Source organism: Bombina bombina, chromosome 1, assembly GCF_027579735.1.
Source record: "Bombina bombina isolate aBomBom1 chromosome 1, aBomBom1.pri, whole genome shotgun sequence".
NCBI lineage: Eukaryota > Metazoa > Chordata > Amphibia > Anura > Bombinatoridae > Bombina > Bombina bombina.
The window spans coordinates 961,009,362-961,034,412 of record NC_069499.1 but is presented as its reverse complement, the minus strand read 5'-3'; the positions used below and the strand labels follow the sequence as shown (position 1 = coordinate 961,034,412).

The window sequence follows — 25,051 nt, the reverse complement described above, 5'->3', positions numbered from 1 at the left end:
GGGGTGTTAGGTTTAGTGTTAGACTTAGGTTTAGGGGTTAATTATTTTATTACAGTGGCGGCGGTGTAGTGGGGGGCAGGATAGGGGTTAATAAATTTATTATAGGTGGCTACGGTGTAGGGGGGCAGATTAGGGGTTAATAAGTTTAATATAGGTTGCGGCGGGATCCGGGAGCGGCGGTTTAGGGGTTAAACAATTTATTTAGTTGCGGCGAGGTCCGGGATCGGCAGGATAGGGGTTAATAACTTTATTATAGGTGGCGACGGTGTAGGGGGGGCAGGATAGGGGTTAATAGGTATAATGCAGTGGCGGTGGGCTCCGGGAGCGGCGGGTTTAGGGTTAATACATATATTATAGTTGCGGCGGGGACCGGGAGCGGCGGTTTAGGGGGTAATACATTTATTTAGTTGTGGCGGTGTAGGGGGGACAGATTTGGGGTGTTTAGACTCAGGGTACATGTTAGGGTGTTAGGTGTAGACAGCTCCCATAGGAATCAATGGGATGTCTGGCAGCAGCGAACATGAACTTTCGCTATGGTCAGACTCCCATTGATTCCTATGGGATCCGCCGCCTCCAGTGCGGCGGTTTGAAAACCAGGTACGCTGGGCCGGAAAAGTGCCGAGCGTACCTGCTAGTTTTTTGATAACTAGCAAAAGTAGTCAGATAGTGCCGAACTTGTGTGCGGAACATCTGGAGTGACGTAAGAATCGATCTGTGTCGGACTGAGTCCGGCGGATCGAAGCTTACGTCACTATATTCTACTTTTGCCAGTGTCTAGGTCTTGATAACTAAGGCGAATCAGCCTCGCCACAAATACGCTGCAGAATTCCGGCGTATTTGAGGTTGACGGCTTGATAACTAGGGGCCTAACAGTCTAATCCCTGTGGATATCAAAGCCCCCCTAGTAGAATTGTTAAACTAAAGGCACATAAAACAGCTCTTGCTTTCCTTAAAATTGTGCTTTTTCCCACGATCCCTAGTAAGGACAAAAAGTAAAAAACCTAAACCAGCTATTTGATTTGCAGCATTTGTAGGTAACAGAATTTGCTTTTTGGCCTCACAAGAAGCGTGGCACAAGCACGGTTTTACACATGCGATCGGTGTTTAATGTATAGTCTCATCCATACATAATGTCTGTGAAGATAAACATTTCACCTATCTCTTCGTAGAAGAGAAGGAGAGGGGGGGCACACATTTAGAAACATTTAGGGACAGACAAATGTTTTGGCACATTTGTTAAAAATATTGAGCAAGTTGCAAACTTTGTTTGTTCCAAATGATTATCTAATGGTTTCTAAACAATCTACATTTGGTTTTGCAAACAACTGTATCCGTGCACATGCAGTGGGATATTTCTTTTTGGGCAGCTATTCAGGAGTGTTGACCATAATGAGTCACTGTGGCAGTTTCTGATAAAAATTAAGTACAATATTAATAAAAACATTTACTTATTTAAAGAGCCATATTGCTCCCACTTACCTCTCTCTTAACCCTGTTAGAGCAAAAGATATGTAAAACAGTTGCTTGCCTTGCAAATTCATAGCCATTGACACCTTTGAGAATTTAGGCTACAACAGTTATTGGTTGTACCTAGAAAGCACCGGCTAGAACCACCACTGTATGCGGCCTGTAACAAACAGAACCTGAATTACCCAGAAACAAACATATTTTACCTGAACCTAACCCAATCTCCATATTTTTTACCACATTCCAAAATGTGACGCCACACACTGCGCCACAGGGTCCACCAGCCATCAGAGAACCTAATATGTGATTACAAGATGCTGACAGTTTGTTTATTTAATCGACTATTTTTTTTTGTGAAAGAAGAATCAAAATGTAGTTAACTGTTACGGCACAAGTTCGGCACCTGAGTTTTCATGGTCTCATGTATAGATACACAAAATACAAACAATATTAGGAACGCCTAACAAGGCTAAAGTGTGCAGATTAAATAGATTGTTTAATATCCATAAAATAGTTTAAAAAGACAAGAAATACAATACTGAATAATGAAATACAAGTTGACAAATAAAAAAAACTTCAGCGGGGATGTGCTATAGTATGTGCAAAACAGTCACCAATATCCAACAAAGTCCACCAGGTGGAATCCACAGCAAAAATGTATGATCCAACTGAAAAAATTGTATGATTAAAAATAGAAAAAATCTATAAAAAATGTGCCGAAAAATATATTATACACGTGTAAGATGGTGTCAATGACCCAAAAAACAAAAAGTAGAAAAAGATATATACGTATGTATATCTATAGAAGATTATGTCCCAAGTAGTGAAAACATGTGTAAAAAGTGAAAAAGGTGTGTGTGTATATATATATATATATATATATATATATATAAATAATATCCCAGGGTGTGAAGGATAAATCAATAAATGGTAAAATCCTAAATGATCCTATATGGATATGTATCCACTATGCCCTTGTGAATAGGGTCCTTAAATGAAACCTTTAAAGTGCTGTGCTTTGCTGGGGGAGGAAAGGACTCCCATAGCTGGGCTTCGAACCTGGAAGGAAGGGGCTCCCTGAGGCACATAGAGGAGGTATCACGAGCTGAAGACTGCAGCTAAGCTGACAACCTCTCCTTGATCCAGAGCTAATATGGTCTTGAAAAAGGCCCTATCCAGGGCCAAAACACGACGACCGATTAAGACAGAACAGCTCGAGTTTTCCAAGAAATCTCACAGATGGCGAAGTCCGGTAAGCCTTACAAATCATAGCGCAGTTAAGACTTTGCTGAGGTTTTGCACATATATTTTTTTTTACAGGTTTCATTTAAGGACCGTATACACGAGGGCATTGCGGATACATATCCATATAGGATCATTTAGGATTTTACCATTTATTGATTTATCCTTCACACCCTGGCATATGATATATATATATATATATATATATATATATATACACAGTATATGAACCTTTTCACTTTTTACACATGTTTTCACTACTTGGGACATAATCTTCTATAGATATACATACGTATATATCTTTTTCTACTTTTTGTTTTTTGTGTCATTAACACCATCTTACACGTGTATAATATATTGTTCTGCACATTTTTTTATAGATGTTTTCTATTTTTGATCATACCCTTTTTTCAGTTGGATCATACATTTCTTGCTGTGGATTCCACACGATGGACTATGTTGGATATTGGTGACTGTTTCGCAGATACTATAGCACATCCCTGTTAAAGTTTTTTTATTCGTCAACTTGTATTTCCTAATATAGTATCGGATTTGTTGTCTTTTTTTAACTATTTTATGGATATTAAATTATCTTATCTGCACACTTAAGCCTTGTTAGGCGCTCCTAATATTCTTTGTATTTTGCTTATCTATTAGTGGTCTTGTTAGATGATCGTTCTCTTATTGAGCTTGTGTCTTTCATTTGGCACTGTATGCTATTTTTTGTATCTGCTCATGTATAGATACCAAGTGAATAGTCATTGCTAATTTGGGGACCCCTTGCACTGCTGCTGCCCATTTATTATACCTGTTTCCTCCTCTTCCTGCTCTGGCTGCTGATCTTCGCTCAGTGGGTTGGCATTTACTGGGGCAGAGAGTTCTTGGAATATCTCTTCCGTGGTAAGTGCCTGGCACGTTGGGGGTGAAAGGTCATTTTGGATATCTCCTGTGGACTCATCATCAGAACAGGCTTTGGATCCAGCATCTGAAACATCATGTAATCTTCATTAGTATTTATGCCAAAAAAAAATGGGCTTAGTCGAATTTAGCCATTTGTTGATGGCAAGATCTGCAACCTATTGCCTCACGGCAAAATGTTTAATAAGGTCCATGAATAAATTACTCAAGAAGATGTTTTTAAAAAGTGCTTAAAACTCTTAGAGCCAACAAAGATATTGTAGATATCTGTATGAGTAATATTCAATAAGTGGTTCTTTATCATATTTCTGTATTTCTTTTTGTTTGCTGTTACAGAATATTTAACTATATAGGGGCCTAAATTTTCCTCTAAGGGGCTGATTTATCATGGCCCGAAAGGGGCCAAATACCCCTGTTGCCGCGCGAGCCTTTAGGCTTGCTGGAAATAGGAGTTAAGAAACAGCGGTCTTAAGACCACTGCTCCTTAACTTGTACGCCTCCTCTGAGGCTGCAGACATCAATACACCAATCGTGTACGATCAGGTTGATTGACTCCCCTTGCTAGCGGACGATTGGCAAATCAGCAAGGGGCGGCATTGCACAAGCAGTTCACCAGAACTGCTTGTGCAATGTTAAATGCTGACAGCATATGGTGTCGGCATTCAGCGATGTCGGGTGGACATGATGCGCTGCAGCGGATCCTGTCCGCCAGACATTGATAAAACAGCCCCTCAGTCTCTGTTGTGTAGTGTTTTGCATGTCATGATTTGCTGTGTTGTTTAGTGTATGCTGGTGTTTGAGATGTGGTCTTTGCTGAAGAATATGGGTGTGTTGTAAATACATAAGCTTGTATAGCCTGTGTCTGTCTCCTAGCTTGAGTGTGCTGGGTTGGTGTGTCTGCGTTTATGCACTCTGCAGGTATTGTATAGTGTGTACCTTGCTGATGTGTCTGTGTTAGTATTGGTTGATGTATGTGTATTTTACTGATGCATATAGTTGTGTGCACTGTGGGGTGTGTATTCTTGTTTGTGCAGTGTTCGCTTGTAACATTTTGTGTGTATTCTCTGTAAATGCTTTCAGTGCTTTTTTAATAATATGTCAGCTTCTCTGATATATACTAGTATGTCAGTTTGTATATTCTGTCTTTGTCAGTGTTTCTTTGGTGGACACTTTGTTTCTATGGGACAGCTTGTTTTAATGTCCTGAAGTGGCAACTTGTGTGTGCTAGTGTTTGTGTGTATAAATTGATATATACAGGTATACCTCACTTTACAGCGCTTCACTTTACATCGCTTCGCTAATACAGTGCTTCGTGGAGCTGAAGTTCAACCTCCAAGGATTATGAAATAGTGCTGTAATCATCATGAGATTGCGAGAAAAGTGACTGACACCATTTTGTTATGCGCAGTTCACTCTGTTTACAGCATTACAGTGCAATCTGTGTCTCAGTGTTATAGTCTGGCAAATTGTACTACAGTCATTCTCACTATTTTACAGGTACAGTATTTATTGAATACTTATTGAATACTGTACTGTGCTAGTGTTAAACTAAACGTAGCACTATTGCAGCCCTAATATATGCTAGTTCAAACATGTTTTCAAGTTTTTAAATACACTGGCAAGTTAAAAGATAGCTAAAACCGCCTTGTTTCACTTTAAGGCGGTTTTAACTTTACAGCGGAGCTCCGGTCCCTAACCCGCTGTATGAGCGGGGTATACCTGTATATAAAAAAAAGATTGATACATAAAACAACCATTTACCTTAAAAGGACATGCAACTTAAAAGTGTTCATTCATTATTCAGGTAGAGCAAACAATTTTAAACAACTTTCCAATTTACTTATATTAACAAATGTGCTTCATTCACTTGGTATCCTTTGTTGAAGGAGCACCAATGCACTACTGGGAACTAGTTGACCACATTGGAAAAGCCAATGAGAAGCAGTATATGTGGGCAGACACCAATCAGCAGCTCCCAGTAGTGCAGTGTTGTTCCTAAGCTTACCTTCCTTTTTCACTAAGGATACCGAAAGAAGGAAGAAAAATAGATAATAGAAGTACACTGGAAAGTTGATTAAAAAAATTAAGCACCATTTATTTGTATTGTTTTTATGATCTGTTTGCTCTGTATAAAATATGACAGCTATCAGTTCTCATATTTAGAACTATTGTATGGTATTATTAAAATTTCACAGCAAATTCCGCTATTCGGGTAAATTAGGTAGAATAAAGAACAAAGTGGAACTGATTAACACAAAACAACTAATGTGAGTCGTACTCCGTGTAGAACAAGTTTCATGTATAAACATCAACCTTAACAAATGGGTTTAGCTTTCAGGTATTGATTAGTAGAATAGATTTACGGTTATATTCAATTCATGATCTAACTCCCATTATTTGCTAGATTTGAAATGTTGATACTTATTTTAAAGGGACACTGAACACAAAATTTTTCTTCCGTGATTCAGATAGAGCATGAAATTTTAAGCAACTTTCTAATTTACTCCTATTATCAAATTTTATTTATTCTCTTGGTATCTTTATTTGAAATGCAAGAATGTAAGTTTAGATGCCGGCCCATTTTTGGTGAACAACCTGGGTTGTCCTTGCTGATTGGTAGATAAATTCATCCACCAATAAAAACGTGCTGTCCAGAGATATCTGAACCAAATAAAAGCTTAGATGCCTTCTTTTTCAAATAAAGATAGCAAGAGAGCAAAGAAATATTGATAATAGGAGTAAATTAGAAAGTTGCTTAAAATTTCATGCTCTATCTGAATCACGAAAAAAAAAAAATTGGGTTCAGTGTCCCTTTAAGCACACTGAATTAACTGAGACTAAATTGTTTTCAAAAAGTTAATTTTCTTTATTCACCTAAGTCAGTTTAGCCACAAAATTCACATACAATTTACCTTTCTTCATCCATCAGGCTCTAAAAAGAAATGTCAAAATTAAACTTAAATGGATTGTATAGAGCATGTAATTTTGAATAACTTTCCAATTTACTTCTATTATCACTTTTACATAGCTCAATTGGTATCCTTTGGGATATAAAAAACAGGTTCCACTGTTGTCATAAATTTGGTTATACGTAATAGAAATTACATAACATCAATTGTGCAGTGTCCATTACTTCCTGTCACAGCCCTACAAGGGGGCTGGGGTCTTCAAAGGACAACATATCTGGCTTGATATAATACATCTACTAGAATAAATGAGGTGGTTTACTATTCAGGCAATGCTAGAGAGACAGGAAGTCAGTTTCGTGCCCATGCTCAGAAGAGGTTGAATGCAACTTATCTTGCTGCAGGTAGTGGCTACTGTGAAAATTTCCAAGTATTCATTTTGCAAGAAAATAAATATTTTTTTTATATTTAACACAATATGTTTCCTTTTATGTTTCTTTTGATTTAACATACATATATATATATATATATATATATGTATATGTATTTTTATTTTTTTTACTAAAGGAGCACTTTTTCATATCCCTTTAAAGAATAATCCTAGGTGAGCTCAGAAATGCACATCTTCAGGCAGCAGTGTTTGCAACAATATTTACAGCAATGTTACAAATAATTGTAAAGATTGCTGCCATAGCTAAAGAAAAAAATCATGCTCCTTAGATCAGCCTAGATTTACACTTCAAAAAAAGGATACCAAGAGAGCAAAGTAAATTTGATAATAGAAGTAAATTGAAAAGTTATTTAAAATTGCACACTGTGTCTCAATCATGACTTGGGGGTCTATTTATCAATGGAGCTTGATGCCCCGTGTTTCTGGCTGGAGGAAAGGTTATGGACCGCTGCTCCATAACCTTTCCTCCTGCTGAGGCAGCGGACAGAATACGATCAGGTTGATTGACACCCCCTGCTAGCGGGCGATTGGCCATGAATCTGCAGGGGGCAGCGTTGCACCAGCAGTTCTGCTAACACACTCACCTCATAAACTTCTATGGGGCATACTACAAAACTCTTTTATGACTTCTACTCTAGCACTAACCCGAAGGTGCTCTTGGCCAAAAGTGTGTAAAGAAATAGTTTAAATACTTTTGTTCTTCACTCTATTCTAACTATTTTGCTTTAAAAAAAAAAAAAAAATGAAAGTAGTGTAATACTTGCTTTTAAAAAGTTTAGTTATACCTTTATTCTAGCCCTAAAACTTTACTTCAGGTTTCCAGTCGTGCTAATTTTTTTAGCGCTGTAATACAACAACTTGTAATATGAGCGATGTTTAGCATGTCTGTGCTATCCATTGAAAGTATAGAGCTTTTGGCTGTGCTAAACATTCTTTGGTAATTCTGTTTTACCATTCACTTGTGATACCAGATTGTGTGGTCTTCTGAGTGAAAGACAACGATATTGGTAGCTCTCCGTGCGCTATTAAGTGCTCCACTTGTAATCTAGGTCATTATGTGCAATATCGTTAGACATGATTAAGGGCCAAGTAATGGCTTGTAACTTTGCCATTTTATTGTGGGCCTTGCTAGGAGAATAAAGGTCCATCATGTTATATGCAAGAAACATATTAGAGCATTTTCTTTTTGTACATTTATGTCCTTTTAAGAAAGCAAGCAAATAAAGGGGCACCTCTATTTGGAGTCATTTACCTAAAATTGACCAGACTTTTCAAGAGGTAAATCCCTGAACTATCAAAAAGGGATACCATTTAATTTCAAGATGTAATAATTTAGCTCTGAGTAGGGTTAGACCACAGAAGGAGAAGAAGACCAACAGTTGGCTACAATGTACAGGACACTATATATGCGGAAAAACGAATATAAGGTCTGTGGTTTTAATGTGACCAGACTTATACAGACAACAGTAACACAAAAGGTCTGTCTAGCAAGATGTCAAGTGCATTATCTGCAGTATGTAGGTATGACCAGTGGCAATCCTACAGGAAAGCTCATGGGTACTATGCACCTCCATGCACTGTGACTTATAGCACCCCCTTTGAGCTGTGAAGGGCAATTCATGCTCTGCCAAGTGGCTCCATATATTTTGTGTGTTGTGTCTTTCAACTTTTTCCACCATCTGTCTTAGGCCTCCCAAAGATCTAGAATAGCCACTGGGCATGACATCTAAAGAGACACATTTAAAGCATCTTCATGACATTATTTAAAAAAATCTGTGTTGTGCCTAAGCAGCACATTTTATTGAGGCACATGGGTGTTGTTTGGTACCTTTAGATGGCTAGTTGTTGATCATATAAAGATGCCAAAACAGGAGGGACTTTGGGACATTTACTATAAGAACTAGAATTCCTGGAGACTTTACCATAGAAGCAAATGTAAATAGCTTCTGGTAGTGAGGAGATATGGGCATCTAGATGTCTAGCACAATAGTGCTAGGGGCTATAGCTCTTCTTTATGTGAACAAATTCCTGGGGCTCAGGGCACTATGTTATTGAAGAGCTAGTGTATCTGATACATGTATATTGTATGTAACAAGGGTGCATACAAGTAGGTTGTTGATAAATAAAGGTAATATACATAATAATGGATAGTTATTTAAGTAAGATAAATGTGTAAACTGAATTGAATGTTCTTTGTATTTATCATGTTGTTATGAAGAGCTGTACAAATACCTAATAATTGTCACAAGGTTTAGTAACACCCTTTTAAGGAACTATAGACGGCCAATTTAAGTCACAGGGATCGCTTGAGAGCAGTGATCCAATGAGGAGTCTTCACAGTATTTTTAAACTGATGTTAATTATAACTGATTCAGGGTTGATGAATAAGTTCAAAGGTAAAAACACATTAGACTGCATTTAATTACATTCCTGCAGAACGAGATTTTTTATGCTTTTCATATATTTTCTGATTTTACTAGCTCAAATGAAAGAAAGTATTGTATCCATGCAACACTTTTACTTTCAACTTGTAATACGCACGCAAATAGCTTACTTCTAGCGGAGGTAGCACACAAGAGGAGAGCGTTAAATACTGCTCCACTCATAGGCATCTATTTATCAAAGCGTCAACTTTCTTGCATTCGACGGCACCAATACGCTCGCCTAAGATCGCCTAACATCCCTGCCGCGGACCTGAATGCGTTCTCCATAATTATCAAAAAAGCTGTCAAAAAGCCACGTACCAAGTACGGGCGATGAGCAGCGGACTGTTATTAACTAACAGTCATCGATCTCGCTGCTCTTCGGCTTTTTTACAGCTTTCTTGGTACCCTGTCACTAAACACCCACACTATACTACACTGTTTACCCCCTATACCACCGCTCCCGGAGCCCACCTCAACTAAATAAAGTGCTTAACCCCTAAACCGCCACTCCCGGCCCCCGCCGCAACTAAATAAAGTATTTAACCCCTAAATCGCCGCTCCTGGACCCCACCACAACTAAATAAACTTATTAACCCCTAAACCGCCACTCCCGGAGCCCACCGCCACCTACATTATACTTAATAACCCCTAATCTGCTGCCCCATACACCGCCGTCACCTACATTATACATATTAACCCCTAATCTGCCGTCCCCTACACCGCTGCCACGGGGGGCTTTTTATTTTGTTAGGGGGATTAGATTAGGTGTAATTAGTTTAAAGATTTTGTAATTATTTTATTATTTTCTGTAATTTAGTGTTTGTTTTTTTTGTACTTTAGATAATTTTTTTAATTGTATTTAATTGCATTTAGTTTAGGGAATTTATTTAATTATAGTGTAGTGTTAGGTGTAATTGTAACTTAGGTTAGGTTTTATTTTACAGGTATATTTGTCTTTATTTTAACTAGGAAGTTATTAAATAGTTAATAACTATTTAATAACTTTTGTACCTAGTTAAAATAAATACAAAGTTGCCTGTAAAATAAATATAAACCCTAAGCTAGCTACAATGTAACTATTAGTTATATTGTAGCTAGCTTAGGGTTTATTTTATAGGTAAGTATTTAGTTTTAAATAGGAATTATTTAGTTAATGATAGTAATATTTATTTAGATATATTTCAATTATATTTAAGTTAGGGGGTGTTATGGTTAGGGTTAGAGTTAGGTTTAGGGGTTAATAAATTTAATATAGTGGCGGCAGTGTAGGGGGGGCAGATTAGGGGTTAATAAATATAATGTAAGTTGCGACTGTGTAGGGGCGGAGGATTAGGGGTTAATAAGTATAATGTAGTTGGGGGTGGGCTCTGGGAGCGGCGGTTTAGGGGTTAATAAGTTTATTTAGTTGCGACGGGGTCCAGGAGCGGTGGGATAGGGGCTAATAACTTTTATTTAGGTGGCGGCAGTGTCGGGGTGGCAGATTAGGGGTTAATAAGTATAATGTAGGTGGCGGCGGTGTAGGGGGGGGCAGATTATGGGTGTTTAGACTCGGGGTATATGTTAGGGTGTTAGGTGTACATGTTCCCATAGGAATCAATGGGATACCGGGCAGCAGCGAACATAAGCTCTCGCTGCTTTCCGACTCCCATTGATTCCTATGGCAGGGCGGCGGATTGAAAACCAGGTACGCTGGGCCAGAATAGTGCTGAGCGTGCCTGGCAGATATTTGATAACTTCCAAAAGTAGTCAGATTGTGCCGAAGTTGCGTTCGGAACATCTGTAGTGACGTAAGCATCAATCTGTGTCGGACTGAGACCAGCGGATCGTATGTTACATCACCAAATTCTACTTTTGCCGGTTTGTAGGGTTTGATAACTAAGGAGAATCAGGCTCACCACAAATACGCTGCGGAATTCCAGCGTATTTGTGGTTGACGGCTTGATAAATACATACCATAATCTGGACCTAAATGTTTTAAAATCATGACGTTTTGCTAGCACACTTACAATGTTTTGCAAATCAAGTGCAGTTCAGGGATTTCCAATTTCAATCAAGTAAAGTGTTGCATGGATACAATATTTTTTTTCATTTGAGCTAGTAAAAACATGGAAAAAATAAAGGGGGGGAAACCTAACAGCCTACTTGCACGCAAACCCGATCGCATCTTGTCAAGTGCACTACCCCGACAGAAAATATTAATATTTTTACATTCTAATGTTCTTCATTTAGCAGAATATGTTTGATTTATTCATTAAAATACATATTTCTACATATATCTGAGGGTATTTTAGTATAATATATATCTATACCTTTATGTATATACATGATTATATATAGGAATAGATCATTACAGATATATATAGGAATATCTATTTTAAAATACTTAAAACATTTTCTGCTATGTGCAGAACATTTGAATGTGAAATATTTACAGTAAATACACAGTATAACACTTTAATAAATATGAATATTGCATAATATGCTTTTTCATGTTTTTATCTACTTATATATGTCTATATACGTATACATATGTATTTATGTGTTTTTATGTCTGTAAATACATAAATACATATATTAATACATAAATACATCTGTACAGACACACACACACACATATGTATGTATATATTTATATATATATATATATATATACTGTATATATATATATATATATATATATATATATATATATATACACAAATACATATTTAGACATGTATATGTATGTATCTCTATGTTAAATCCCTTTGCCTGCCTTTTTTTCTGACACCTGAGACCTCATATGTTTGAGCCCTTATAACTTTTTTGTGCAATATTTTTGATTAGATGGTATTATTATGAATGTAACTTTTAAATGTATTTTGTGACACTTTTTTGTTTTGCGAAACAGCTAACCAGAGCTATGAGGTCACGCTGTATCGACACGCGTTAACTTAAATTGAGCTCAATCGATCATATTTATTTCAACTTGTAATACATGTGCTACATCTGACATGCGCAAACAGCCATGATAAACCTGATATTGCTTGCACGTAATTGTTAGCGTGCCACTTGTAATCTGGCCCTTAATTTGCAATGTAGTGCTTAAAGGACCACTAAATACAATAGATTTGCAAAATTATGTCTATTTCCACTCCTTTATCATGTGACAGCCATCAGCCAATTACAAATGCATATACGTATATTCTGTGAATTCTTGCACATGCTCTGTAGGAGCTGGTGACTCAAAAAGTGTAAATATAAAAAGACTGTGCACATTTTGTTAATGGAAGTAAAATGGAAAGTTGTTTAAAATTGTGTACCTTATTCATTAGAGTTTTGACTTGAGTGTCCCTTTAATTGCCGCCATGAGTTTAATCCCTTAACGTGCAAGAACATGCCAGGCACGTCCTACAAAAAGTGTCAGTTAATGACTAAGGACGTGCCTAGCACGTCCTCTGGGGTTTCAAGCGCTGGAAGCGATCCTGAACGCTTCCAGGCGCTTTCAGGGTAGTGCAATGATGCCTCGATATTGAGGCATCCGGCAATACCTTTTTTTACCCACAGTGGTGCCGATCGTTGGTGGGTGGGAGCCATAGCAGGGAGGCAAGTGGCGGGACGGCCCATCACTGGAATAGTTCCGGCCGCTGTTCCGGGAGTGCTCAGAGGTAGGCTTGAGCATGCGAGGGAGGGTGGGAGCAAGGGGGCGAGCACGCGCACACTACCTGTACAGTGCACAGTTTCTAAGGGAAGGAGGGAGGGGAAGGATTGGGTGGGTTTTAGAGTTGGGGGGTATTTGTACTTTTTTTTTAACAGGTAAAAGAGCTGATTACTTTGGGGCAATGCCCTGCAAAAGGCCCTTTTAAGGGCTATTTGTAATTTAGTATAGGGTAGGGCTTTTTTTTTTATTTTGGGGGGCTTTTTTATTTTGTTAGGGGGATTAGAGTAGGTGTAATTAGTTTAATATTCTTGTAATTATTTTATTTTATTATTTTCTGTTATTTAGTGTTTTTTTTTCCGTACTTTAGATAATTGATTTAAATTGTAATTAATTGTATTTAGTTTAGGTAATTAATTTAATTATAGTGTAGTGTTAGGTGTAATTGTAACATAGGTTAGGTTTTATTTTAAAGGTAAATTTGTATTTATTTTAGCTAGGTAGTTATTAAATAGTTAATAACTATTTAATAACTATTGTACCTAGTTCAAATAAATACACACTTGCCTGTAAAATAAAATGTACAATGTAACTATTAGTTATATTGTAGCTATCTTAGGGTTTATTTTACAGGTAAGTATTTAGTTTTAAATAGGAATAATTTAGTTAATGATAGTAATTTTATTTAGATTTATTAAAATTATATTTCAGTTAGGGGGGGTTAGGTTTAGGGTTAGACTTAGGTTTAGGGGTTAAGAAATTTAATATAGTGGCGGCGACGTTGGGGGCGGCAGATTAGGGGTTAATAAATGTAGGTAGGTGTCGGCGATGTTAGGGCAGGCATATTATGGGTTAATAATATTTAACTAGTGTTTGCGATGCGGGAGTGCGGCGGTTTAGGGGTTAATATGTTTATTATAGTGGCGGCGATGTCCGGTTCGGCAGATTAGGGGTTAAAATATTTATTTTAGTGTTTGCGAGGTGGGGGGGGGGGCTCGGTTTAGGGGTTAATAGGTAGTTTATGGGTGTTAGTGTACTTTTTAGCACTTTAGTTAAGAGTTTTATGCTACAGCGTTGTAGTGTAAAACTCTTAACTACTGACTTTTAAATGCGGTATCAGTCTTAACAGGAGAGGGTGGCATGTGGCGATGACGTCATTGCCGCAATCCGGGCCTTACTCCTGATGCCGCTCACCTGTCTGCTATTCTTGGCGTGAACCTGCGCCTATGTACCTAAGTACCTCCTCACTTCCTATACCTTGCCCAAGTATAGGTTGTCTTGTGCTCCCTGGGTGCTATTGTTATTACTCTGTTTGCTTATGCTGGATTGCCTTACTGTTGCTGAACTCTGCCTGTCTGTGACCACTCTACTTATTAACCCTTGAAATGCTGGTTTGCCTTACTGTTGCTGAACTCTGCATGTCTATGAACACTCTACTGATTAACCCTTGAACTGCTGGTTTGCCTTACTGATGCTGAACTCTGCCTGTCTGTGACCATTCTACTGATTAACCCTTGAACCGCTGGATTGCCTTACTGTTGCTGAACTCTGCTTGTCTGTGGTCATTCTACTGATTAACCCCTGAACTGCTGGATTGCCTTATTGTTGCTGAACTCTGCTTGTCTCTGACCTCTCTTCTGTTATAACCCCTGAACTGCTGATTCCTTGGATTGCCTGCCTGTTGCCGGACTTTGCTTTTTTCACCACTCTCTGCATTACCCTTTGGTACCCTGAAGGATTGGACTGTCTTCCTGGTGCCTTCCTCGCCCTGTATGGGACCACTTCCCTGTTTTCTCAAATCTACTGTGAGTATTGGATTGCATCCTTATTTATTATTTCTTCTTTGTTCTGGGATATTTCCGTATCTTGCCACTTGACGTCGCCATAAGAAGACTACTGGCCAGGATTGGTCTGATAGGGAAATATCCCACAAGGATTACAGTGCCCTTTTTGGCTAGATTCAGTTGTTACAATCTGTTTAACAAAGATGGGAAGTATAATGTGTAAGCTATGTGAATGCTTTTAAAGGGATATAAAAATTTGAGCAGTGACTATAAGCATTGACAGTGTTTGAGAATGACACAGCGGCCTCCAGCCCACTCACATATATTACAGATTTACAGACTAAAATATGCTCTTTTAGATTTAAAAAAAATATTGCACTATGTTGGTACAATGATTGCTACTTTTACGTAAGAAAATCATTATTGAGGTATAACATTTTTCCTTTAGCAGAAATGAATTCAACAATATGTATAACAGCAGAAATGCCTGTGTTATATTGCAGCATCTTTTAAAAGCTAGAAAACAAATAATTTCTCCCAGTTGATCAGAAGATGGCGCTGTCTAGCAAGCTATAAGTAGACCCTTCATGGACCCTGCATCCTTTTCTCATTCAAGCAGAGCTTCTAAATCATATGAAGGATTCTGAGCGGATCAGTTGATCGCAGCATAACTGTGTCCGCTACAGAGATACTAAGTAACTGTTTACACTACAGTATTTGAGTCAAAGGGATGTTATACCAAAGGCATATCAACAAAACACTATATACAGTGGCAAGAAAAAGTACGTGAACCCTTTAGAAATGACTGCATTTATGTATAAATTTGTCTTAAAATCAGGTTTGATGTTCATCTAAGTTTCAGTAATCAACAAACACAATCTGTTTCCATTAATAACACACAAATTATTCTATCATTCTTCTACTTATTGAATATATCATTCAAATATTCACAGTATACTTTGGAAAAAGCATGTGAAACCCTAGGCTAATAACTTCAACAAAAGCTAATTAGATTTGAAAATTGGCAAAACTGGTGTCCAATTAATGAAACAAGATTGGAGGTGTGGGTTAGCGCTATTTTGACTGATAAAAGGCACTCATTTTGATTTTGCTATTCACAAAATGCATCTGTTGATTGAACCATGCTTCACAAAATAGAGCTCTCAGAAGAGCTGTGATCAAGAATTATTGTGTTTGCTTCAAGCTGGACAGGGTTACAAACTTATCTCAAAGAGCTTAGATATTCATCTGTCCACTGTTAGACAAATTGTCTATAAATAGAGGGGATTTAGCACTCCCTAGAAGTGTCCATCCAGCCAAGATGTCTCAAAGGGTACACCGCACAATTCTCAATGAGGTAAAAAAAAAAAACCCTAGAGTGACAGCTAAAAACTTGAAATCATTAGAATTAGCACCTAGGTTCATGCATCTACTATATAGAAAATATTGAACAGGCATGGTGGTACATGGCAGGACACCACAAAGAAAGCCGCTGCTTTCCCAAAAAAAACATTGCTGCGCTCCTGACATTTGCCAAAGACCACCTTGACACTCCACAATGCTACTGGAAAAATGTTTTGTGGACTGTTGAAATTAAGGTTACATTTTTTGGGAAGAGCACACAGCACTATGTCTGGCGTAAAAAGCGCACTGCATACCAACATGAAAACATGATTTGGGGCTGCTTTGCTGCTTGGGGGCCTGGATCACTTCATCATAATCAAATGAATTCCCAAGTTTATCAATATATCCTACAGGATAATATCAGGGTGGCTGTGTACCAGCTGAAGCTCAGTAGAAGTTGGGTGATGCAGCAGGACAATGATCCTAAATTTCTAAGTAAATCGACTACAGAATGGCTTAAAAATAAAATCTGCCTTTTGGAGTGGCCCAGTCAGAGACCAGACCTTCCTTAACCCCATAGAGTTGATGTGTAATGACCTCAAGAGAGCAGTTCACACCAAACATCCTCAGAATATGGCTGAGCTGAAGCAGTTCTGTAAGGAAGATTGGTCCAAAACTCCTCCTAAACGTTGTGCAGGTCTAATCGGCAGCTACCAGAAATGATTGGTTGAGGTTATTGCTGCCAAAGGAGGAACAACTTGCTATTAACTCCAAGGGGCATGTTTAACAATGTGCAAGTGGACAGGATACGAAGTAACACATCATGTCCGCTGCACATCGCTGCCCATCCATAAATGCCAACAGCATACACTGTTGGCATTTATCATTGCACCAGCAGTTCTTGTAAACTGCTGGTGCAATGCCTCCCCCTGCAATCGGTCCCTAGCAGGGGGTGTCAATCATCCCGATAGAATTCAATCGTGTTGATTTCTGTCCGCCGCCTCAAAGCAGGCGGACAAGTTATGGAGCAGCGGTCTTTAGACCGCTGCTTCATAACTTCTTGATAACTTCTGTTTCCTGCGAGCCTTCAGGGGCCTCAAGCTCTATAAGGAGCTTGATAAATATGCCCTATAGTGCTAACTTCATTTTTCCACAGCACTGTGAATGGTTAATGGGATGTCCTAAATAAAGACATGATAGATTATAATTGTGTGTGTGTTGTTAACATAATCAGATTGTGTTTCTCTATACTTGTGGCTTTGATGAAGATGAGATGACATTTTAGGACCAATTCATGCAGAAAACCAATTAATTCCAAAGGGTACACATACTTTTTCTTGCCACTCTAAATGGCATGGCAGGGGTTTTATATACTGTTGTCAATAAAAGTGATGGGGTCTGACTTCAGACACTCCTTAAAAATAGAGTACCAGAAACATGAAAATCCAGATAAGGATGCACTCTCTTTTAGCTCACTATGCATTTCACAGAGGAAACTGACTATACTACAGGTTGTTAATTATCTGGGCATAATAAGCTAAAAGAGTCTATATTCTGTTAGGCATTGGGCTACAGATCTTTAATTTACATATTCACATATGTGATTGTACATTTATTTGGAGCTCCTTGAAGCTCTTAGCTTAGTAGAAACCTCATATATATATATATATATATATATATATATATATATATATATATATCAACGTTAAAAAAGAACCTTACAAAGAGGATAACTATACCCTCTTTTCTACAGAAAGGGAATTCAGTACTCTTTTAAAGATCAAAAACAGGTAAATTTTATTCCAAATATATAGTCATAGCACAATGCCAGGTTTCTGTGTGATACAACAATAAAGGACTATATTCCCCTGTAACCGATGAAGTAGATACAATACATATTGAACCAAACTTCAAGTAATGGTAATAAAAGTAACAACCTTGTTATGAACAATAAGAACTGCAAAATGTAAATATCGCCTTGTTGCTGAATAAACCATTGCACAGTATCAAGCAAACATATAATCAATATCAGTGTTTATTCAGCAGCAAGGCGATATTTAAAGTTTGCAGTTCTAATTGTTCATAACAAGGTTGCTACATTTATTACCATTACTTGAAGTTTGGTTCATTATGTATCTACTTTATCGGTTACAGGGGAATATAATCCTTTATTGTTGTATCACACAGAAACCTGGCATTGTGCTATGACTATATATTTGGAATAAAATGCATCTGTGTTTTAAATTTAAAAGAGTTCTGAATTCCCTTTCTGTAGATAAGAGGGTATAGCTATCCTTTTTGTAACTTTATTTTTTAACTTTGATATATTCAAATAATAAAAGGGTCTGCACCAATACCTTAACTAAGGTGACTTGAAAAGGAAATAAAATTAGCAAAATAGCTATAGGAGGTGTCTGTCTCTCTCCCATTCTTTGAACTAATATTATATATATATATATACATATATATATATATATATATATATATATATATATATATATATATTTATATATATATATATATATATATATATATATATAAATACATAATATAATAAATATAATATACTGCGTGTGTATAGACGTCTTATAGATGTATAGTTAGTCCAATAAAAAAGTATCATTGCTCAATGCAATACTTGTTATTTTGATATGTATCTATTTATATATATATATATATATATATATATATATATATATATATATATATATATATAAATATATATATAATGGTAATCCTCACCCAAATATAGAAGTGCAAAAAAAATCTTGTTCCAAGCTTTTTAGTAGTAATAACCCACAGTCACTTATGTTATATGATCTGTAAGTCAGTGTTGGTGGTATCTGCGTTAGCTTTTATACAGGATGAAGAAAAGGAACAATATATTCTAATTGGAACCTGTGAACTTTACATAAATACTTAAAACAAGTAGCTTGTTCTTTTCTTTAGAACCTGACCTGACCAAGACATCAAATGTAAATGTTGTTACTACGGCATACGTTAAAATCTAATTAGATATTTAAGATCACATTAACGTCCAGTCTATTGTAATCTTTTAGAAGAGTGATTCACACAGATTTTCCATTTTAAAAGCAGATCTTTAAATTCTTTTGACTTTATAACAAAATTCTGATTTCCTTCCCTATATTGCAGAGAAATATTGTTGTCCGGTAAACAGAAACGGTTTGGATTTCTGTATAGTTTGGTTTTTGGAATATTTGGAGAGGGGATGGAACCAAGTGTAAACAACATCTTGTCATTTAGGCAATATTTACATTTCATAATACAGTTTGTTCTTGTAACTAAAGGTAGTTATAATTAGATATAATTTTTAATACTTTTGCATACATAGAACCATTAGAAAGATAGTACAGAACTGTAATAAGAAATGTAATATTTGTTGTTTTAAATAAATATAGACTCTTATTTGCATTTTAGAACAGAAAAACCAAAGCACAGGCAGAGAAGACTGTGACTTACAGGCGAGAAAAATAGGATTTTTAAAATATTTTATATATATAGCATTACACCACAAACCAATCTGTGAAATGTGGTTTTGGTTTTCTCTAACCCTTCGGATAAGTTGACTGTGGGTAAAATAGCTTATGGTGAGAACGAACGCAAGCAGAGCAGGGCCAGATCCCCTATGCAGCTCTGAGATGCTGCTGGGCTCACAGAACCTACTCAAGGTCACGCAACTGGGAAAGTAAGAACTTGCCTTGCTCCATTATCTCCAGCAATCCCTTCTTGATAAACTCATCCCGGCTCTGCCTGGTGGAAATCTTCTTCTCTAGGGCTGAAAATACAGTAAAATAATAAGTTATCAGGCTGCAATATTGTGCAATACATTGTGACAGTTTTCATGAGTTATCAATTTCTATCTGGTTTAAGGGGTATCGCTCAGTACCCCAGGGATACCGCTATCTTGGTTTTGCATTAGTTTATACTGAAGGACAGCTGATGCTAAAAAACAATAGCTTCAAATTTAAAGGGACAGTAAACACCTTGAGCTTTATATATATCAACTGATTGTCCTACATGATCCACTCCGTGGATCATGTCCGACAGACATTTCTGAATGCTGACAGCATACGCTGTCTGCATTTACCATTGCACAAGCAGTCCTGGTGAATTGCTAGTGCAATGACGCTCCTTGCAGATTTGCGGCCAATCTAGCAGGGGGTGTCAATCAACCCGATTGTATGCGATCGAGCGGATTGTTGTCCACAGTCCCAGAACAGGCGGACGAGTTAAGGAGCAGCGGTCTTAAGACCGCTGCTTCTTAACTGCTGTTTTTGGCGAGCCTGAAGGCTCGCGCAGAAACAGGGGCATCAGGGGCCATTTGGCCCTTGATAAATCGGCTCCATTATGTTTATTTATTTTAGTAAAGCAACTTTGTATTATGCTTTCATTATTTATTGTGCCCCTTTTCATGCATTGTAGCTCAGAAATTGTGGATTTTCTAATTCTCAGAGCTGTAAATGTACACTGCATATGTTTCAAAGCTAAACCTGCTACATATCTTTCCCTAATTGGATTTAGTTAATAACAGCTGCAAAACAATGCATTTTATGTGGCTAACCTTGTCCTCTGAACACTCAAGCACACTTTGGCTACCCCAAATAAGGCATGTGGCACTATTGAAAAACCACTGCAGCAAAAATGTTTGTACTTGGCTGATATCGGAATGCAAAATAAATCTCTTTATTTATTGTATTTAAAGGGATACTAAACACAAATGTTTTATGATTGCAATTTAAAGCAATGTTCTAATTTACTCCTATTATCAAATTTTCTTCATTCTCTTGGTATCTTTATTTGAAAAAGCTCACATTTTTATTGCACAGGTACATTATATAACTGAGTTTAACCCCTACAAAGGGGTTAGGCATTGAGGGCAGTGACCGTCCCCTGGGACCAGACACCCTGGCTGAGAAGCTTTGGTTTAGTAAGTTGAGAACATTCTGGAGGTATCAGGATTTTTTCAACCACATTTACTTAAAGGGACAGAAAACGCAATTTTTTTTCTTTTATGAATTAGCAAGAGCATGCGATTTTAAACAACTTTCCAATGTATGTCTATTATTTAATTTGTTTTGTATTATTGGTATTCTTTGTTGAAAAGCATATCTAGATAGGGTTTGGAGCTGCTGATTGGTGGCTGCACATAAATGGTTTGTTATTGGCTCACCAATTTTCATTGCTGTTTCTTCAACAAAGGATAACAAGAGAATAAAGTAAATTAGATAATCGAAGTAAACTGGAAAGTTGTTTAAAATGATATGTTATATATGTATCCCTTTAAGCAAATCAACCCCAGGAGAGATACTTACATTACAGTAAAATGCTAAAAAAAAAAGCCCCAAATGCTGGCGAGTGTTTGATCACCAGGCCTATATTCTGCACTTTTATAAGGGGTTAAAGGGACAGTCTACCATAGAATTGTTATTGTTTTAAAAGATAGATAATCCCTTTATTACCCATTCCCCAGTTTTGCATAACCAACACAGTTATATTAATATACTTTTTACCTCTGTGATTACCTTATATCTAGGAACCTTCTTCCAGCCCCCTGATCACATGACTGTGACTGTTTATTATCTATTGACTTAAATTTAGCATTGTATTGTGCTAGATCTTAAATAACTTTCTGTGCCTGAACACAGCGTTATCTATATAGCCCACGTGTACTTTCTGTCTCTTTGTGTTGAAAAGAGATTTAAAAAGCATGTGATAAGAGGCAGCCCTCAAAGGCTTAGAAATTAGCATATGAGCCTACCTATGTTTAGTTTAAACTAAGAATACCAAGAAAAGCAAATTTGATGATAAAAGTAAATTGGAAAGTTGATTAAAATTAAAAGTCCTATCTGAATAATGAAAGTTTAATTTTGAATAGACTGTCCCTTTAAGTTTATAATAAAAAGTGAACCGTAGAGCAGTAAGAAATTTACTGTGTATTGAAAGCTTAACCGAGTCAGTTTTCAAGGTAACCATGACATTTTTAAAGTTGCTAAATACACTGGTTTCATTATTATAATAATAAAAAAATACTTTATTCACTTTAACAGAGGCATCTGGTCAAAATGACCCAGAGAGTGCTATCTTCTTCCAGCCAGCTCTGTTATTGGCCTCTGGGGACTGCCGCTCATGCTGAATGTTTGATATATTTAAGTTCCTGTTATGTCCAACTTGGACTGGGCATTTTAAATGAGATTAAAACATTGGTTTTGGCAATAGCCGCACACAATCAATAACCATCTATCTTGTGAAAACAGTTTCTCTGCTGATTAAGTAATCTCTGTTTAAGGGAAAGATATTATCTTATGTTTGTCCCTGTGCTTATTACTATTTTATCCTACCGCCTGCTGACATGCAGTGCTTCCCTGTGATATCTCCTCCCTGGTCTATTTGACATAATAAAACACTGAAGACCAGATTAAAAGTGACGCACTATTTAGCACTTTCACGAGCAAACACAGCTGGAAGTAAACTTTAACATGGTAGGGTTAGCGTGCGTATAACAAGTTGAATGTAAAATGTTTGTGCTAACTTCAGGACTTCAGATATGGGTCCATGTTAAGTTCGTCTCCCCATAGACTTTAATGGAGCACAATGTTTTAAAAAACAAAAAAACTTAACACTTTGATTGTGTGTTAACCCGACACCACATTAGACCTACATCGCTAAAATCAAATACCTAGATTACAAGTTGTGCGTTCATGTTTTAACAGTCATTACAAGTCTTGTCGGTATAGCTGTACCGCAAGCTTTGCTAAAAAGCTTGCGTTACACCCTATAACGACAAGATCTGTTTCGCAATCTGAGAGCAGTAGTTTTACGCTACAAAACTGTTACATAAAACTCATAACTAAACTGTCACGAAGTATACTAACACCCATAAACTACCTATTAACCCCTAAACCGAGGCCTTCCTGCATAGTAAATGCTATATTAAACCCTAATCTGCCGCTCCCGACATCACCACAACTAATAAAATGTATTAACCCTTATTCCGCCGCTCCCCAACATCGTCGCCACTATAATAAAGTTATTAACCCCTAAACCGTCACCCTCCCGCATCGCAGTCACTATTTAAATATTATTAACCCTTAATATGCCGTCCACCCACAATGCCCCCCACTGTACTAAAGTTATTAACCCCTAATTCTGCCGCCACTATAATAAACCTATTAACCCCAAAACCACAAGCCCCCCACAACAAAATATTCTAAATACACCTATTAACCCCTAAACCAAAAGCCCCCCACATCGCAATAAACTTATTTAAACTAGTCAACCCTAAACCTAATGCCCCCCCTAACTTTATATTAAAATTAAAATTTCCCTATCTCAAATTTAATTAAAACTTACCTGTCAAATTAAAAAAACTAAGTTTAATTTAACAATTAAACTAATATAACGATTAAACTAAAATTAAACTAACTACCAATTAAATAAACTATATAACACATTAAAAAAATCCTAACACTACTCTAAAAATTACAAAGTATCTAATTACAAAAATAAAAAACAATAATTACAAAAAAAACAAACACTAAATTACAAAAAATAACAAATGAAATGATCAAAAATAAAAAAGAATTGCACCTAATCTAATAGCCCTATAAAAATAAAAAAGCCCACACAAAATAAAAAACCCTAGCCTACAATAAACTACCAATAGCCCTTAAAAGGGCCTTTTGTAGAGCATTGCCCTAAGTTAAACAGCTCTTTTACCTGTAAAAAAAATACAAAGACCCCCCCCAACAGTAAAACCCTCCACCCAACCATCCCCCCAAAATAAAAAACCTAACTAACAAAAACTGAAGCTACCCATTGCCCTGAAAAGGGCATTTGTATGGGCATTGACCTTAAAAGGGCATTTAGCTCTTTTGCAATGCCCTGAAAAGGGCATTTAGCTCTTTTTTACGAAAAAAGCCCAAACCCTAAACTAAAAAAAATCCCACCCAAAAAAGTTTAAAAAATCCTAACACTAACCACCGAAGATCCACTTACAGTTGCTGAAGTCCCGCTTGAAGGATCTTTATCCCAGCGGCTCCATCTTCATCCAGGCGGCTCCATCTTCATCCAGGGAGCATCTTCTATCTTCATCCATTCAAAATGACGTCCCTTGCATTCCTATTGGCTGATTTGATTTTGGGAATTCAAATCAGCCAATAGGATGAGAGCTACTGAAATCCTATTGGCTGTTCAAATCAGCCAATAGGATGAGAGCTACTGAAATTCTATTAGCTTTTCAAATCAGCCAATAGAATTTCAGTAGCTCTCATCCTATTGGCTGATTTGAACAGCCAATAGAATTTCAGTAGTTCTCATCCTATTTTCTGATTTGAATTTCCAAAATCAAATCAGCCAATAGGAATGCAAGGGACGCCATTTTGAATCACGTACCTTGCATTGAAGATTCAGTATACGGCAGTGACCATATGAAGAGGATGCTCCGCGCCGGATGTCTTCAGGATGGACCCGCTCCATGCCGCCGGGATGAAGATAGAAGATGCTGTCTGGATGAAGATGGAGCCGCCTGCCACCTGGATGAAGATGGAGCCGCCTGGATGAAGATCCTTCAAGCGGGACTTCAGCAACTGTAAGTGGATCTTTGGGAGTTAGTGATTTTTTAAACTTTTTGGGGTGTTTTTTGTTTTTTTTTTAGCTTAGGGTTTGGGCTTTTCGTAAAAGAGCTAAATGTCCTTTTCAGGGCAATGCAAAAGTGCTAAATGCCCTTTTAATGGCAATGCCCATACAAATTCCATTTTCAGGGCAATGGGTAGATTAGGTTTTACTTTATTTTTATTTTGTGGGTTTGGGGGGTGGGGGTTTGTATACTGTTAGGTGGTGTTTGATTTTCTTTTTTA

General features: G+C 37.1%; 1 protein-coding gene across 1 annotated transcript in view; it reads right to left on the bottom strand.

Annotated features, from left to right (window-relative positions):
* Nucleotides 1-25,051, bottom strand: part of PHACTR3 (phosphatase and actin regulator 3) — a 272,870-nt gene that overhangs the window by 239,911 nt on the left and 7,908 nt on the right. Inside the window, exons 2-3 of the mRNA XM_053705489.1 lie at nucleotides 19,894-19,971; nucleotides 3,518-3,694 (exon numbers count right to left, since the gene is read on the bottom strand). Of these exons, the coding sequence (XP_053561464.1) occupies nucleotides 3,518-3,694; nucleotides 19,894-19,971 (255 nt within the window). The remainder of the gene's footprint in view (nucleotides 1-3,517; nucleotides 3,695-19,893; nucleotides 19,972-25,051) is intronic.